Consider the following 15369-nt stretch of genomic DNA (forward strand, 5'->3'; position numbering starts at 1 on the left):
CTATGGAGTTAGTTTGGCAAGTGACTGAAATTTATTACTCCTAGTTCCTAAGTATACATTCTCACTTTCTCAATTTCCAAGATCTGCCAATGGGCTCACATCTGGAACTGGAACCAACTGTTGATGTTTCCTGAATTTATAATGGAAAAAAATCTTGAATGCTCTGAGAAAGCAGAATTTCAGTCTCTCAATGGTTTAAATGCCCCCTTTTTTTTTTTTGCAATAATAGCATATACAGAAACACTGGGAATAAAATAATAAAGTTAAGAATGTCAGTGCAACCCCTCAAGATCATAGAAAGGTTTGGGATGGAAGGGACTTTAAAAATCATTTAAAATAAATACAAGCAGCCATGAAACTCATTGCCCTCCATAACTGGTGTGAATCCAAGCCCTTTTAAGCCAAAGGAGGTCTAGTAAGGCTCTGCTTTGGCACAGTTAAGAGTATTTTTTAGCACTCAAGTACAAACCACATGTTGTCAGTGCACTGTTATTTTTCCAACAAGCAGAACAGCAGAATTATCCAAATCTACAAGGTCAAGTTGAAAAAAAATCAGATACGGTTTTAAGCAAAAGCAAAACAAAAAGCTGACAAAAAATGTGGGGGTAGTCCTTCCAAATGCTGTCTTATCTTTAAAAGAAATAAATAATCCAGCAGCACAAGTGGTTTTGGACCTCGCAAGCTTGTTTCCCATTTACAGCAGGAGCAGGGCTGGAGCAAAGAGTTTGTCACCCAGCCTTCAGTGTACAGAGCAGCAATCAACTATTGGACTACAAGAAAATTAGTCCCTTTCCCCATATTTTCCACCTGCCCCTCGTGCCTTGGCAAGTTTTGTATTTAGCTCTCAAAATCTGTCATTCACATTCCAGTTCGAAACTTCCCCAGCGTGCTCACAAACCATCTGGGAAGTCACACATCTGGTAAGGCTCAAGGAGTTGGAACATGAATCGATTGGTCATTAAAGAGAAATTATCCCCAGTTACTGACCTCTGAACTTCTTTGGAGGATTAGCAAGGTCACCAGCCTCTGGCTGAACCACACACCGGTCATCCACTAACCTAGAAAAACAAAAAGTTATTACATTCATTAAGACGTGTTTGACACCAGTGTATACAAATACAGAGACACCCCTGCCACAACACAGAGATAAAAACTTACACAGTTCTCTGATTTAATGCAAAAAATACCTTAGAGACTCTATTATTCAGTTACTAAGCATAACTAAGAAAAGAAAACTCTAAATTTTCCTTCAAGAGAGAGGATTTCTTCCACTGTACTAAACTGTGGCCTGTGTTTCAGATCCCACTTCATTTACAACCAGTGGAAGTCCCTTTTGTTATACCACATACACTGATGATACATGTAAAATTCTTGTTTTCCTTCATAAGAGCCCATTAACCCTCAATCAGAAACAGTTTGTTTTTCTGCAGTTGCCGGATTTTCTTCTTCACCATTTCCAATCTTTCCTCTGAGGAGGAATGCAGAATTAAGGTTCAGCTCCGATCAAAACTCCCAGGACAACATTTTCCTTTGCTAAAATGAATAAGCTTTACTTTAATCCACAGCAGAAAATCTAAATAACATATCTATTATATTTCTTGCAATATTTTAGAAGTTAAATAATAAAATTAAGAAGTATGAATTGTTAAACTTATCTCAGAACTTCCTAAACATAAATTCAGCTTCCTTTCAGGAAGCACCCTGTGAATAATTTGCCCGTTTCAAACAATTATTCAGGAAAATCATGTTTAAGGACATACTACTGTCCTGCCACTTCACAGCAAGAGTCTTAGCAGCACTTTTGTTGGAAATTGCCAGAAAAAGCACAATTTGGCCTGAGCCAAATTACACAATAGATGTTTTCACTTAAGCTGGTGAAGGCGGCTTTGCAACTAGGCACGAGTGCAGCAAGGCTGATCCCACAGCATGCCCATGAATTTTCCACCTCTACCAAGCTGACTAATGACAAATCACCCACTGTGGCTGCAGCTCCCCAGAAGCAGGAGCCAAAAACGACAAAGAATTTTGGAAATCAGCAGCTCCAACCTCAGAACATACTTGGACGCAAATGTGAGGTGTCTGCAAGGAAGGGGAATTGAAGAAACAATTCCAGGAGCAAGCAGGCAACTTTATGGAGTTGTATTTTTTCACAGTCTAGGTTAGACCAGGCTTAACAAGAACAAAGTGAGGTTTGGAAAGCAGGACTCAGAAAGAGTCAGTCCTGCAAGATGCCCTCTGTCCACGATCTAATGGGCCAAAGCTTTCTACAAACAGCATCTAAAACCTGGAGTCACACACAGGTGATTCTAAAGCATCACCTTACAGAAGCTTTGCCAAAGGATTTTAGTGCCAAGAAGTACTTCCCACTCTCAACAAAATCCCTCAGAGGCTTTCAGGATGAACCCATAAGGTTTGACCTCAAGTACTGTCAGGGTGGAGGACAACATGTTGAAAGCCAACCATAATTCACAAGGAACATCTTGCGTACCCTTGCGACAACTACAACCGTGGATGAAATGCAAAACTCTCATCATGGCATGTCGCTGTACCAAAAAGCATATAGAAAACAAGGTGTTGGTGCTGAGAACACCAACTGAGATCCTGCACACCCTGAGCCAGTCAGCTGCAGTGCTCAAACGTGCTGGCCTTTCAGAAAAGAGATGTGAAACAATTAATATCGATCACTCGCCTTCAAGCATTCTCTAAAGGCACAAAGATAAGGACCATAAATGACTTCTGTAGCCATCAGGAACCAAAGACATCAGACAACACAAAGGAGAAAGGAACTGCTGCTACTTTCATCCTGTAGACATTAAATGAGAGCACAGAAAATTTAACTGACATGTGGCAGGAGAGAGCAGGAACATCATCTCCTGAGCCTTTGCTCAGTGCCTCAGCTTCTCCCACCTCTGTTTCTTACAACACATGACAAAAAAATAAAGCATTGCTTTGTCCAGTTAGCCGTCTTCCAACAAATTAATCCCCAGAATTTCCACATAATGTCATTCATTCTGTATTCCAGCTGTATGACCTCCAAAGAGTTCAACAGCTGCTTGTTTACTATGGAGGTGCTTGTTACAGTGCTGTAGCGAGAGCTGAGTTGCACATGATGCCAGACTTCAGCCTGCTCTGTAGATTGGAAGAGCAGAGGCTCTTCCAAACACAGCCCACTTCCTCTGATACACAATTCAAAATATTCAAATCCCACTTTTATTCCGAGCCAAAAGCAACTGTTGGTTTGCTCCTGAGGCCTGGTAGGTGGCTGCGTTAAACAATCAGCGATTCGAGACCTTTGTCACCTGCACACAAATCCATCTGAGATGTGTGAAACCAAATAACAGGCCTAGCTACAAAGGTCCTGGACATCTGTGGTGTCTGTCAGACCACAGCACAGCATGTTTTCAGATCACTCCCTTGCTGCTTTGCATAGGAGGCCAAAGTGCACCAGACTAGACTTCTGTGATAAAGGCAGGAATTACTGTATTATACCATCACATTTGCAAGCTATTTAAATACTAATCCAAATTATGACGCCAATATTCAAGCCATTTGACCATGATACCACCAGAGAAGCTTTGACAAACTTCAATTTGTTTAATTCTTGACCTGGACTGCAGACAATATTGCTTTGTGCTCTCCACTGTCATTCAGCACCTGGCTATACATGATTGTGTTTTAGTTCTTCATACACTGGCACATTCAAATCACAAAGGATTTCTCTGCACATGCATGATATGATTTTTAGCTGTGCAGGTTCTTCCCTGAGCACAATAAATACCTGGTTTATGCACAATGCCTCCAAGTAACTGTTGTAGTGCTGTGGTAATTAAGTTATACAGCAGTTCCCTGATGCCTCAGATAAATCATCGGGAAAGTCAAAGTGGTAATTCCAGCCCTGGACTTTATGCAGGGCCCTTCGTATTCACTAATTGCAGAATTAGAGTCTGAAAGTAACAACGTTCACCAGATTGCTCCTTGTAGATGCCCAGCCGTTGTCCCACTGAAGCCAGGGAAGTTTTTCCACTCCCTGCAGGGGAAGCAAGGGCAGCTCCTCATCATGATGCAATGCCCAGGAGTTAAGCTGTGCAGCTCCACAGAGTCAGCAGGGAAAAAGCCAAGGCAGCTTTCAACTCTCCATTACCATCATAGAATCCCAGAATGGGTCAGGCTGGAAGGGACCACAGTGGGGCATCTGGTCCCACCTCCCTGCTCCAGCAGGGTCATCCCAGAGCACATGGCGCAGGATTGTGTCCAGACGGTTCTGGAATATCCCCAGTGAGGGAGACTCCACACCCTCTCTGGGCAATCTGTTCAGTGCTCGGTCACTGCACAGCAAAGTTGTTCTTCCTCCTCTTCAGGTGGAACTTCCTGGGCATTAGCCGGGACAGTGCATCATATCCTGGGAAGTGGTCAAAGCACAGACCTCTAGAGTTCTGCACCTGTCTTCCTCTCCCTTCATTTGGTGGAGTTAAATCTGTCCCTTCTCCTCACATGCAAAGCCATTCAAGTCAGTAATGTCTCACAGCAATGCACTCCGTGGTGGCACCTGCGTAAATGCATTTACAAGCACTTTCAAATGCAGTGCCTCTCATTTTTGTTGTTTCAGCAGGAAAGGACAGGATCAACTTCTCCCAAAACTATTCATCATTTGTATATTCAGAACTTGTCTAATACAAACAACTTCAGACTTCCCAGACAGCTTCTAACACTGCTCTGCTCCGTGGGCACTGGAAACAATAACTTGCAGTAATTCCCACTGAATCTTTCTGCCAGGTAGAGCAAGTTTATAGGGACTTGCACTGAAAGGAAAAAACAGAATGAATCTGTGAAGAACCAGTGGCGACTGGCTGTGAAAGCAGGAGTAAGGACAAAGTGATGGGAGGAGCAGGACTAAGTGGTATCAGTATAACTGATAAGGTGTGTTGGCAGAAGAGTCTATAATGGTCCCTGGGTTTATAGGTATGAATCATATATGTTGGGGAAGTCTTCATGCCCTACAAGATCCCCTGATTGCCTAACACAGGTAAATATACCACAGGTTTCTAGGAACTTGTCGATGTAGTGTAAGAGTCAAGGAACAGTTGTATAACCATAATCCTAGAAAGGTTGTTCACAACATTATTTCAGATTTACTACTGAGATACAGTGGCATTCTGAAAGAGCAAAAACCAGTGTAAGAAAAAAATAGGAAAGGAATTACGATGGGTTTCATGAATTTTAGGTCTCTCTCATAAGATGCTTTTTAGATTGTCAAAGAAAGCATCCTCAAAATATCATTTGTCCAAGCTTTGTGCCTTCAATTTTAAAAACACCATCCTGAGATGTGTTTTGTCTGTTCCTACTAACAGAATTTCTAGCCAAAATTCATAGTCAGTATTATTAAGTAAAACACTACCTAAACAAACACACAAGGACACAGACTCTCTTACACATGTAACTACATATACGTGTGTGTGTGTGTTAACTTATTAAAAAATACAAGACCAGCTACTGATGTCTCACTATTACACATGGGGATGAGCAGAGTCAGGACTCTTTGCAGTATTGTACTATGGAGTACTGTACTCCTTAAAAAGCTGAATAAACTAAGCTAGAGGCAATGGCTTCAATCTAAGACACACACAGTTGTTCACCTTTTACTCTCTTTAAATTGAGAGTAGGGCCTTACAGCAGCAGGAAGAGGGGGAAAAGTGGATGACAGGTATCAGCAAGAGGAACTGGACAACATTTTAACTGCCAGCAGAGCCAAGCAACATCTTTGTCCAACATCAGTTTACAAATCAGGCTGAGGTTACATCCCAAAACCACATAACCTTGGCATCCCCTCATGGAGCAGCCCCCAAAACCTCCCTATTCTTGGTTCCTCAGACATCCCTTCCCACACACAACCTCCTCATCAGAAACACTTCTCCAGAGCTCCTGCCACCCAAGACACTTCTTCCCTTCCCACAAAGTCTCTCCTGTGCTCCAAACATCTCAGGAAGCACTGGGAAGAGAGCTGCTGGTCATGCCACTGAGAAACCAACCAATAACGAACAATAGGTTATTAAAATTTTGCTGCCCTGGAAATCAAGTATCAAATACCTAAGTGCCAAAACAATCAGGTCCACCCAGTTCTTCTCCAAGTCCACCCACTTTTCATTTCACTGAGCCTCTTATCAGGCATCTAGATCAGCCCACTTCTTGTGTGCTTCAAGCAGTCTCCTGCCAAAAATCTACCTCACCCTTCCCAAAATGTGAGTTCACACTCCTTTTTGACTACCAGTCCTGTTTCAAGAGATTTACAGCTCTATGATTTAGCCCCACTATATGGAATTTGTCCTTTTTCCTGTCTCTTTGCAAAGCCAAAATTTTTCACCGTCACCTTTTCACATCTGTGATCTTTCAGGGCCTCCTACATTAAGAAAATAAAAAGGATCTTCCTTGCACTTATAGCAGGGCTATTAAATCTCTGTACCATTTAGGAAGATTCCATGCTAAAAATCGCTTTTGATAAAAAGGAGGACCACAGTGAACAACATTTAAAGAACTGCTCTACATGCCAATGAAGTGCAGCAGCACAGAGAGAGACCAGAAAGTCTAATTCCTGCCTGCCCCAGATTTTAGCAACTTTATCCTTTCCTTTCTGAACAAATTTTAATTGCCACAAACACAAAGCTTCACACAGGTTGAAAGAAAAGAAGCTGTTAAATGAATACCCTTACTATGGGAAAACAAAACTACATTAACAACTGCGCAAATAATTAGTCCTACATTTTTTTTTCCTTATCTGATGGTGCATTCACATATTCTTGTAACTGTACCTGCAGGTTTGCATGTCAGAGGGGGGAAAAATAAAAGCAGAGATTTTTCCTGTTCAATTAAGCAACCAGTTATAAATCCTGAATGTCACCTTGTTTTTCTTTTGTATTGTGTTATATCCAGTCAGGCTTTTAGCTTGCAAAAGCTTCTGTTCAGTAGAACTTGTTTATCCCTTTCCATAGTTATATTTACATTTAAAACATTGTGCGATTTCAATTAAATTATAAGAACTGAGCTAAAATAAAGGATTACGAAAGAATAAAATGTTATTTGGAGATTAAAAGGGGGGGAGAAAACACTGTTCTCAGATTTTAGTCTCAGTTTTGCAATTTTCTTGGACTGCATCACAGGTAAGCCATTCCTGCATGAGGAAAATGGTGCTGAGCTTGGCTTGGACATCCTCATTTTTGCCAAGGAAATAAACATTTTCACAGTATTTCAAGATCCTCACATCAATACAATACACATCAAGTCACTTTTCAGTGGTGCCAAGCACATCTATTTTCTGCTAGCAAAAGGGGACTGGGAAATGGTCACAGTTCCAGCATCTAAGAAGTGTTTCGACAAAGCTCTCAGGCACATGGTGGGATTCTTGGGGTGTCCTGTGCAGGACCAGGAGTTGGCCTCAACCTTGTGGGTCCCTTCTGACTCCATGATTCCATGGGGAATTGGCAATGGGAGGAGGTGTGCCAGCCCATCCCACCCAGCTCGCTTCCCAGTCACACAAAGTCCTGCTACACTACTCCAAAATCCACGCTCCCAGGCGTGTTTTGGCTTCAGTCTGTCTCAGTGTCTCTGATAAACAAATTACATTCCCATAAATCCAAGGAAATGGCCCATTTCTTCCTTTGTTTCTTTCTTTTCTATTTTTTTTTAACATGAAAAGTAAGAGTCTGTCACACAGGGATGTTGCGAGAGCCTGAAGGCGTTTAATGGGAAAACACTTGACCAGGAAAACACTCTCTTGGACAAAGTTTGTATTAAGAAATTCTTTTAAAGCTAAAAAATGGAAAGGATAAAGTGAATATTAGGAAAGCTTTCTGAAGGCAGTAGTGGCTTGCAGAACACAGATTCACTAACACAATCACCTGGAACACTGGAAAATTTTTCCATTACTAACATTTTCTTTTTTGGGTGAAATCTTGGTTCTCTTTGAACTTACTGACAAAATTTCCACTGATGTCCCTCTGAGGCCAAGTTTTCACCCCAGTGATCCTACCTTCGCATGGGTGCACTGGGGGTGTGTGTGAAGTTTAAAGGAGCAGCATCAGCATCTCACACTGAATTGTCCTTCGTGAACCTTTTTAAATACAACTCACTTCTGTAGCTCTTCTACTTAATCCTTACTCCAGGTAGCTACAAATGAACACAAACACTGTGTAACAAGTCTAGGATTTGGCCCAGCACAAACAAAACGCTCACTTAGAAGTAAATCAGAAACTCAAGATTAAACATGTGACTTTCACTCTGCTTACAACTTTAACTCCAACTTACAATTACCCATAACAGGTCTGCAACTCAGCTCTCTCAGTGTAAAAAATGATGGATGAAGTAGAATTATTATGTATACTGATCTAACATACATTAGAAACACTGACAGTGCGAGCCTGCCATGAATTTTAGGCAAGTAGTTCACTAATCAGTCCCTATCAGACTGAGTAGCTTAAATTTCCATGGTACACAGTGACTTCAGGGAAGAGGTCACTGCTCCCAAAATCAAGTAGACAAGTAGAACTCATTACAGAGTTACCTATTCAGTCAGAGACAGCAAAGCTGAGTCAGCAGTAGAGAAAAAATAATCACAATCAAAAGAAATTCTATGTGTGGTTTGCACCAGAATTTGTGCGTTTTTTCTCTCAGCTTTGCCTATACCTACATCACGTATATTAGTGAATGGCCACTTGAAAGGAAGGCTTGAAGAATAATATGCTAATAAAGGGAGTCAGAAAGGCTGAATTTTTCACTGTTAACAGCATTTAATGAAACCAGAGAGAAAGGTTTACCCAGAAGAACGCTGCTGAGAAACGCCAGTATCTGTCTAGTGATCAAAAGTGACTTCATCCCTGAAAATGGTAATGAAGGCAGTCACACCTACTCATCAAAACAGCACCACTTACCGTGGAAAGGAATCATAAGCAAAAGGAGAGAATTAGGAAACTTTGTTGAAACAGCACAATATAAAAATATTGTTGCTTAAGCAGACAAAACAGCCCCAAATGCTTCTGTAAGGTCTGTAAAAAACATTTACAATTTCTGGGACAACAACAGAGTCAAACATATACATACCCAAGCAGGTACATACACAAATATGTACACACATTATCAACCCTACAAACACAAGCTAGAACATAAATCCTGGAAAACAAGCTAAGTTCCTTCGCCATTTTGTAACACAAACAGTGACAATCCACGTCACCCTACGTAAAAATGTGCATGGAAAACATGGCTCGATCAAAATGCTGATATTTTCCCCATTTTGCAGTGTTTATTTCAGACAGGAACAGCAAAATTTACATGCCTAATTTTTTGCTTAGCTTTAAAAAAAAGGTTCCCTCTTTTAGATAATACAAATACCAAACCACTCCATATTACAAACTGTTATATATCAGGATAACAAATGAAGGAAGGCTTTCCAATGGTGACAAGTCCCAATCCAGTGTGAACATGTGGAATTCCACGGAAATTAGTCAAACAGCCCTTTTCTACAGCAACAAAGCACCTGATCCAGTGCTTTTGATATCCTTTGAGTACCTTCCTTTAGAGACCGTCTTCAAGGCCAGCCACACTCATGCAACACATCTTGAGCCCCCACCAGCCATGGCCCCCTTCCACATGGTGTTTTTATATCCTAGAACCAGGGACAAACCCAGGCTTTCCACCAGGAACACAAACCTTTCCTGACCACTCTCTTGCCCAGGCAGTGCTCCAGAATTATGGCGCTGCCTGGATTTGCTTCCAGATAAAGGGAGGCAGCTCTCAGTTTAACAGCATAACCACCACCAAGCTCCCAAAATCCTGCTGCTGGTTTACTTCTGCCTCCAGGGACAATGACCTTGATTTGCAGGAATTCCCTGAACAAGGTCTGCTCACCCTTTGATAGGTGTCCAGCTCTCACCGATGGTAATGGGAATTGTGCACAGCTATTAAAGGATAATAAGAGATACCTTCACACCAACATCTGCTCCAGTTCTCTCAACAAAGGGTTTTATTATTTTTATTTTCATTTAGCAACAATAAATGTTTACAAATTTGAGCAAAAATACCTGGCTCAGCTGCAACTCCTCTTTGCTTTTCTGTTTCTTGTGAAGCAAGTTAAAAAAAAACACCTTCCAAACAAAAACCAGCTGAGAAATTACAGTGACTTTACTACTTGTTTTTAAACCGAGCAGAGCCAGTTTCCTACTGGGAGAGATCATTCTGGGAGCTGTTCCAGGTTCTCTCAGAGCTGCTTTCCTAGTTGCTGGGAGCAGCTCTTTGGTGTAGGTGTGGCAAGAGGCTCCAACCTGCACACACTTGCACAGAGCAGCAACCTGAAGAGGAAATGCTCCTTCCACAGTGGAAGGAGTTGGGAAGCATGAGAGTCAAGAAAAAGCAGGATGCGGCAAAGTAACGATTTCTGTGCAGCTCAGTGGGCATGAAGGTAAAGGTGGAAAAAGAGCCCACACGCTGCTGTGCTCCTTGTGTGAACTTCCCAGAAGTAGCATTTTGAAGTGAGAAAATGACATAATAAGCAGGTTCACACCCCAAAACTGCTTCAGATCTTTCTCAGAATACAGGATGTTGCATCCCAGAACGCCAGAGTACATGTTAATTTATTAATACAGATGTAGCAGAACATTTTTTGGCCCACCTGTGCCCTCAGCAGTGACTCTGCTGAGCCCCACAGAGTGCTGTCAGCTATATCACCCAACAAGGTGTGTCTTAACAACAAGCTCTGCTCCAAAGAAATGAGTTTGGCCTTTTACTTTCAGGCCCTCCAGTCTGGCAGCATTCTTTTCAGGTGAAGGAAGTGCTTCCAGGTCTCCTCGCACAGTTTATCCCAACATCGCAACAAGGGGAAAAAAACGCCTGCAAATAATCACTTTCTGCTTGGAGAACTGGAGTCTTTTATCACTTACATACATTTACTGGGAGTTAACTGGCAGAGAAACAAAGAAATCTCGTTTTCTAGAGAAGCCTGCACTCGGTGATATGATAAGTGGAACAATGATATCCACTTCATTTTTCCTTTAAATTGCTGTACACACACTTATTAACACTCATGCTACAAAGTCCATAAAATCCGTGGGTTTAAACATGCAGGTTGTGTTTTACCTGGGAAAAAGGAGCATGGTTCCTCTTTCTGGATCAGACAAACATAATCCAGGCATACACAACGCACCTTCTCCCTCCTGTGCCAAAGTATATATCCCATAAAGCAAAGGCAAACCAGCTCCAAGGTTACACCTAACTCGTGTTGCAAAAGTTTTTCAAGTCAAAGCAATCAACTGTAGAAGAACTGCGATGATATCACAGATTTTATCCCAAATATTGTGATTTTCAGTATCTTTCCTATTGTTGTGCTTCCTGATGCTGTATTAATATCTATTAAAAGCCCCTCTGCTTTCACTGAGGAGGAAAAGAGTGTTCCTTGTTGTCACCATTGCCCAGAGAAATCAGAAAAATGGTCTCCAGCTCTCAAAGTCAGAAGACCAGGAGAACAAATGCATGCATGATTACTCTTTTAACATCTCACCATTTTTCAAACCCCTCTCTTTTGTTTCTGGGGGATCTGACTCATAATTTTCAGAAGCAAACAGGAAGCACTGCAGACATCTCAAAGTATTTCCTTTCTCCACCCTCCCACCCACCCCTTTTGTCTTTAACTTGATTTTTGGACACTTTTATTATTCCTTTTGCTAATCAGCAGTGAAATAGCACTTCTTCACACCAGCTCCAGCGTGTCAAGGTGCGGGAGACCAGCTTTTGCCCACTGCCTGAGGAAGGCCCCCGGGGCTGGCAGAGGCAGGAACCAGCTGTGAGAAGTTCAGGTGCTGGACACGATCCTTGCTCAGCACCTCCCCACAAGAGAGTCCCACCAAGTGGGACCTGCAGGGGAGAAACAGGATGAAGAAGTGTTGGAAGGTAATGTGCCGGGAAAGCCTTTTTACCTCACTTTGTTTATTGCAGCGTTTCCTTTCATTGTATACATGGGAAAAAAATAACATTTCCCCTTCTCCATTCACCAGCAGGACCTGTCACAGCACTGGGCAAGCAGCTGCCTGGTGCAGGCTGGGCAGGAGGCATGGCACAGGGGGAGCCTTGGGATCGGCTCCTCCACACCCAGAGCAGAGCCCTGGCTGCAACAGTAGGGGTTTTTAGCTTGTTTTTTAGTTTGTCCTGCTACAGCCAGAAGTTTTTGATGCCCACAGGCATCCAGCACATGCCTTCAAGCAAGAGGTGCATGGGGAAGGGACAAAATCTGATTTTGTGAGACAGGCTGGCAGGGGGATGGCACAGCAACAGGGCTCCAAGGCCTCGGGGAGGTGAGGTACGAGTGAGGAGGGAGAAAAACAATATGAGTAGAAAAGAAAGGACCTCGTTGGAAGAAGACCATGCAGATACCATGAGGGACTGGAGCAAGGTGAGAACGTGGTGGGTGATGAAGTAAGTAGCCATGGTTACTTACTCCTACATGACCAAGTGGTAGGGACCATGGAAACAACAGATGCAACAGAAATCCCTGTTTCCCTTTTCAGAGATGTCAGCTCTCTCAGGCCACTTCTTTTTATTTTCCTCATGGGAAAATTGTAAGTAAACGGGATACATTTTAGCAGCTCCTCCCAGAAAGAACATGTTCCACCTTTCAGGGTACTTGGTGTATTCCACCTCTTTGTGTCAGTGTAAGGTTTTAAATGCAGTTACAGGTAAGCCTGAGATCCTGAGGTTTATATCCCTGCCACCCTGGATCCCATAGTGACTGTCTACTTCACACTTTCTCTGCAAGGGGAACCTGGACACAAAAGAAAAAAAAGCACACCAAAGTTCACATCTAGTTTCAAGTCAAACAAACTACTTGGTGTGCACAGCCCCCCTTTAAAAAGTTCTAATCTAATATTGTGCAATAATATTCAGCCCAGTAAAACTATTCAAAGCTTTTCCTTATCACTCCACAACCCTCTTGGACACATTATCACAAGAAGTTAACCCGCTGCCTGGCACATTAAGATTAAAAACATACCGGCTGCCTCAGCTCCTATTCCCTATTCATTTGTGCATAGTAAATAATACTCCACAGCTATAAGCTGATCTGAAAAGACAGTCCAGCACCCCACCCAAAAATCAGCTTGGTTTTTATCACCTTCCCAGATTTTATGACATAATCCAAAAGCCAATTGACTATCTCCGTGGTGCAGCTCTGAGGACCTTCTTTACATAGTTCTTTTTCCAAGTCAAACAGCCCCACACTGTCTGGGATAATCTCATCCACTCACATAAACAATTGGTCTGATATATTTTGATTAAAACTTCCGTTTCAGAGGACATTGAGACACTCCAGCCTGAGTGGCAGAAGATCTGGCCTCCTGCTAAAACTGACAGGCTCTTCCCAAGCTTTTTCTCTGACTGGGAATTGCAGCTGCAGCCTTGCCCCACATCTCTCTCTGAAGTAGAGTTCTCCACTGTTACCTGACTTGTCACATGGAAATAAAACAGCCTCCCTGGCACTCTTCTGAGTTACAAGACTCATAGATCACAACATTCAATAAAAAGATTAAGTTGACCCAAATCCAGCCCAGGGCAAAAGTAAACATTACTCTGGCTTACTCATTTCATGTTACAACCTTTCACAGCCTGAGGGTCTCTGAGCAACAGTCAACTCTGTTAGCACAAATCATCTATTCAATTGTTAGAGTATATTAACTCCTGTTGCTTAGAGAGGGCTAAGAAGCACTCATAGAAACTGTTTGGATGCTGAACAGTGACATGAGGCCACTGATAAAAAATAGCCTTCAGAGTAAATGCATATCCACAGCCTCAGCGGTTTGAAAAACTATTCACCAAAGCAAAAGGCACAATAATCTGATACCACAGTTAACTCACATATAAATGCCTCCATCAGCACAGTGCCCTAAATAAGACCTCAGAAGTTAACTGCTCTCTTCTGATCCATTAAGATAGATATAGATATTGGTTGAGCCTAAATAGATAATATTTCTTAGCAAAATTGAAGCAGAGACAAGGATTTATTGCACTGCATGTATGTGCTTCTTGACACTCTGGTAACTTAAAAGGATTACAAATTGCTCCTGCACCTCACAGTGTGCAGTTCATCTGGTTGGTCTGCAGCTTCGTGTCAGCAATTATGTGAATTGGAAATGAGCTCGAGCCTTTGTTGTTTCCTCTTCTCTAACCTTTAATCTGAAGGAGTTTTAGAACATGTTTTTGTTTATTTTTACCTTTCAAGTTTAATTTTTTTTCATAGGAAATGAGCACCGAAAATAACTATTTGTTTGTGTATAAAGCTCTGTGTTTATACAACAGAAAAGCTTGTATCTAACTTGTCATCTTGAAATTGGAGAAAAAAAGTATCACAGCACTTAATTCACCAAAGTTATGCCTTAGCTCCTGCCAACTAACTTTGCAGAGATCTTGTCAGAGCTGTGGAGCAGACTTTCAATTGGCATGTGGATCAGCTTCTCTGTTGACTTACCCTGGCAACACAGTGCCCAGAAAACAGCTGACCAGCATGAGCTCAGTTCTCCATCTGCAAGGGATGGCACAAATATCCCACTTCCCCTCCTTTCAACAGTACAAGATGCAAAATGAAACTTCACAGCACCCCCAGAAACCGCCCTCTGGCCAAGACCCACTTGAAAGCAGTTGCTCCTGCATTAGAGCTGATAAATCAGAAATTCAAACACACAGAAATTTATCTGGACACCCATGTGCCAGTTTAAGGTGGGAACACCAGCCTCCAAATGGAAAATCCATCATCTCCAGAGCACAAAGAGCCACCAGCCAGCTGGGGAAGTGTTAAACCTGTCCACTGCCTCTCCTGTGTTTGGCCTTTACAGAAAGGATCTCACCGTCATTGGATCTACACTATTATAATGAACATATCAGTCCCTTCCAGAAAATCTTTAGTCCCTTCACATTCATGGTCTATCTGAAAAGATCAGTCTAGGGAGTGGGTAGTGGTGGAGTCATCAAATTCCTGACTTAAATCCCCAATACAGGCAAAGATGAGAGACTCTCTTCCTTCCTGCAAACTAACAGGAAACCAAAACTCATTGGCATCCCGAGACTCAGAATCACTTAATTTTCCAAACTCCCCTAGAAGCAGAAACTGTGAAAAAGACTGTTTAGTGATAACAGATAATCACTTGTGATCTGTTTGAGTTGTGTGGACCCTTTACAGTTCAAATTTCCCCTTTGACATCCTGCCACCAACCACACAAACTGCAAGTGCTGTGGCAGAAGTGTCAGTGGTACAAAATGTCCCCTGCAGGGTGTCACTGCCAGCACAAACCACTCCTTCAGAATGCCAAAGCTTGGTAACAGAGACAAACAGGTTTCCAGTTCCTCCAC

The 15369-nt window shown here is 42.3% G+C and overlaps 1 protein-coding gene across 2 annotated transcripts in view; it reads right to left on the bottom strand.

The window, feature by feature from the left end:
- Window positions 1–15369, bottom strand: part of ITPR2 (inositol 1,4,5-trisphosphate receptor type 2) — a 242203-nt gene that overhangs the window by 213430 nt on the left and 13404 nt on the right. The window contains exon 2 of one of the 2 annotated variants that reach the window (XM_018083671.1): window positions 988–1058. In XM_018083671.1, the coding sequence (XP_017939160.1) occupies window positions 988–1058 (71 nt within the window). The remainder of the gene's footprint in view (window positions 1–987; window positions 1059–15369) is intronic. The other variant, XM_029963962.1, reaches the window with a different exon arrangement.

The sequence above is a fragment of the Manacus vitellinus genome, unplaced genomic scaffold (assembly GCF_001715985.3).
Source record: "Manacus vitellinus isolate BGI_N305 unplaced genomic scaffold, ASM171598v3 scaffold_66_pilon, whole genome shotgun sequence".
In the NCBI taxonomy this organism is placed as follows: Eukaryota; Metazoa; Chordata; class Aves; order Passeriformes; family Pipridae; genus Manacus; species Manacus vitellinus.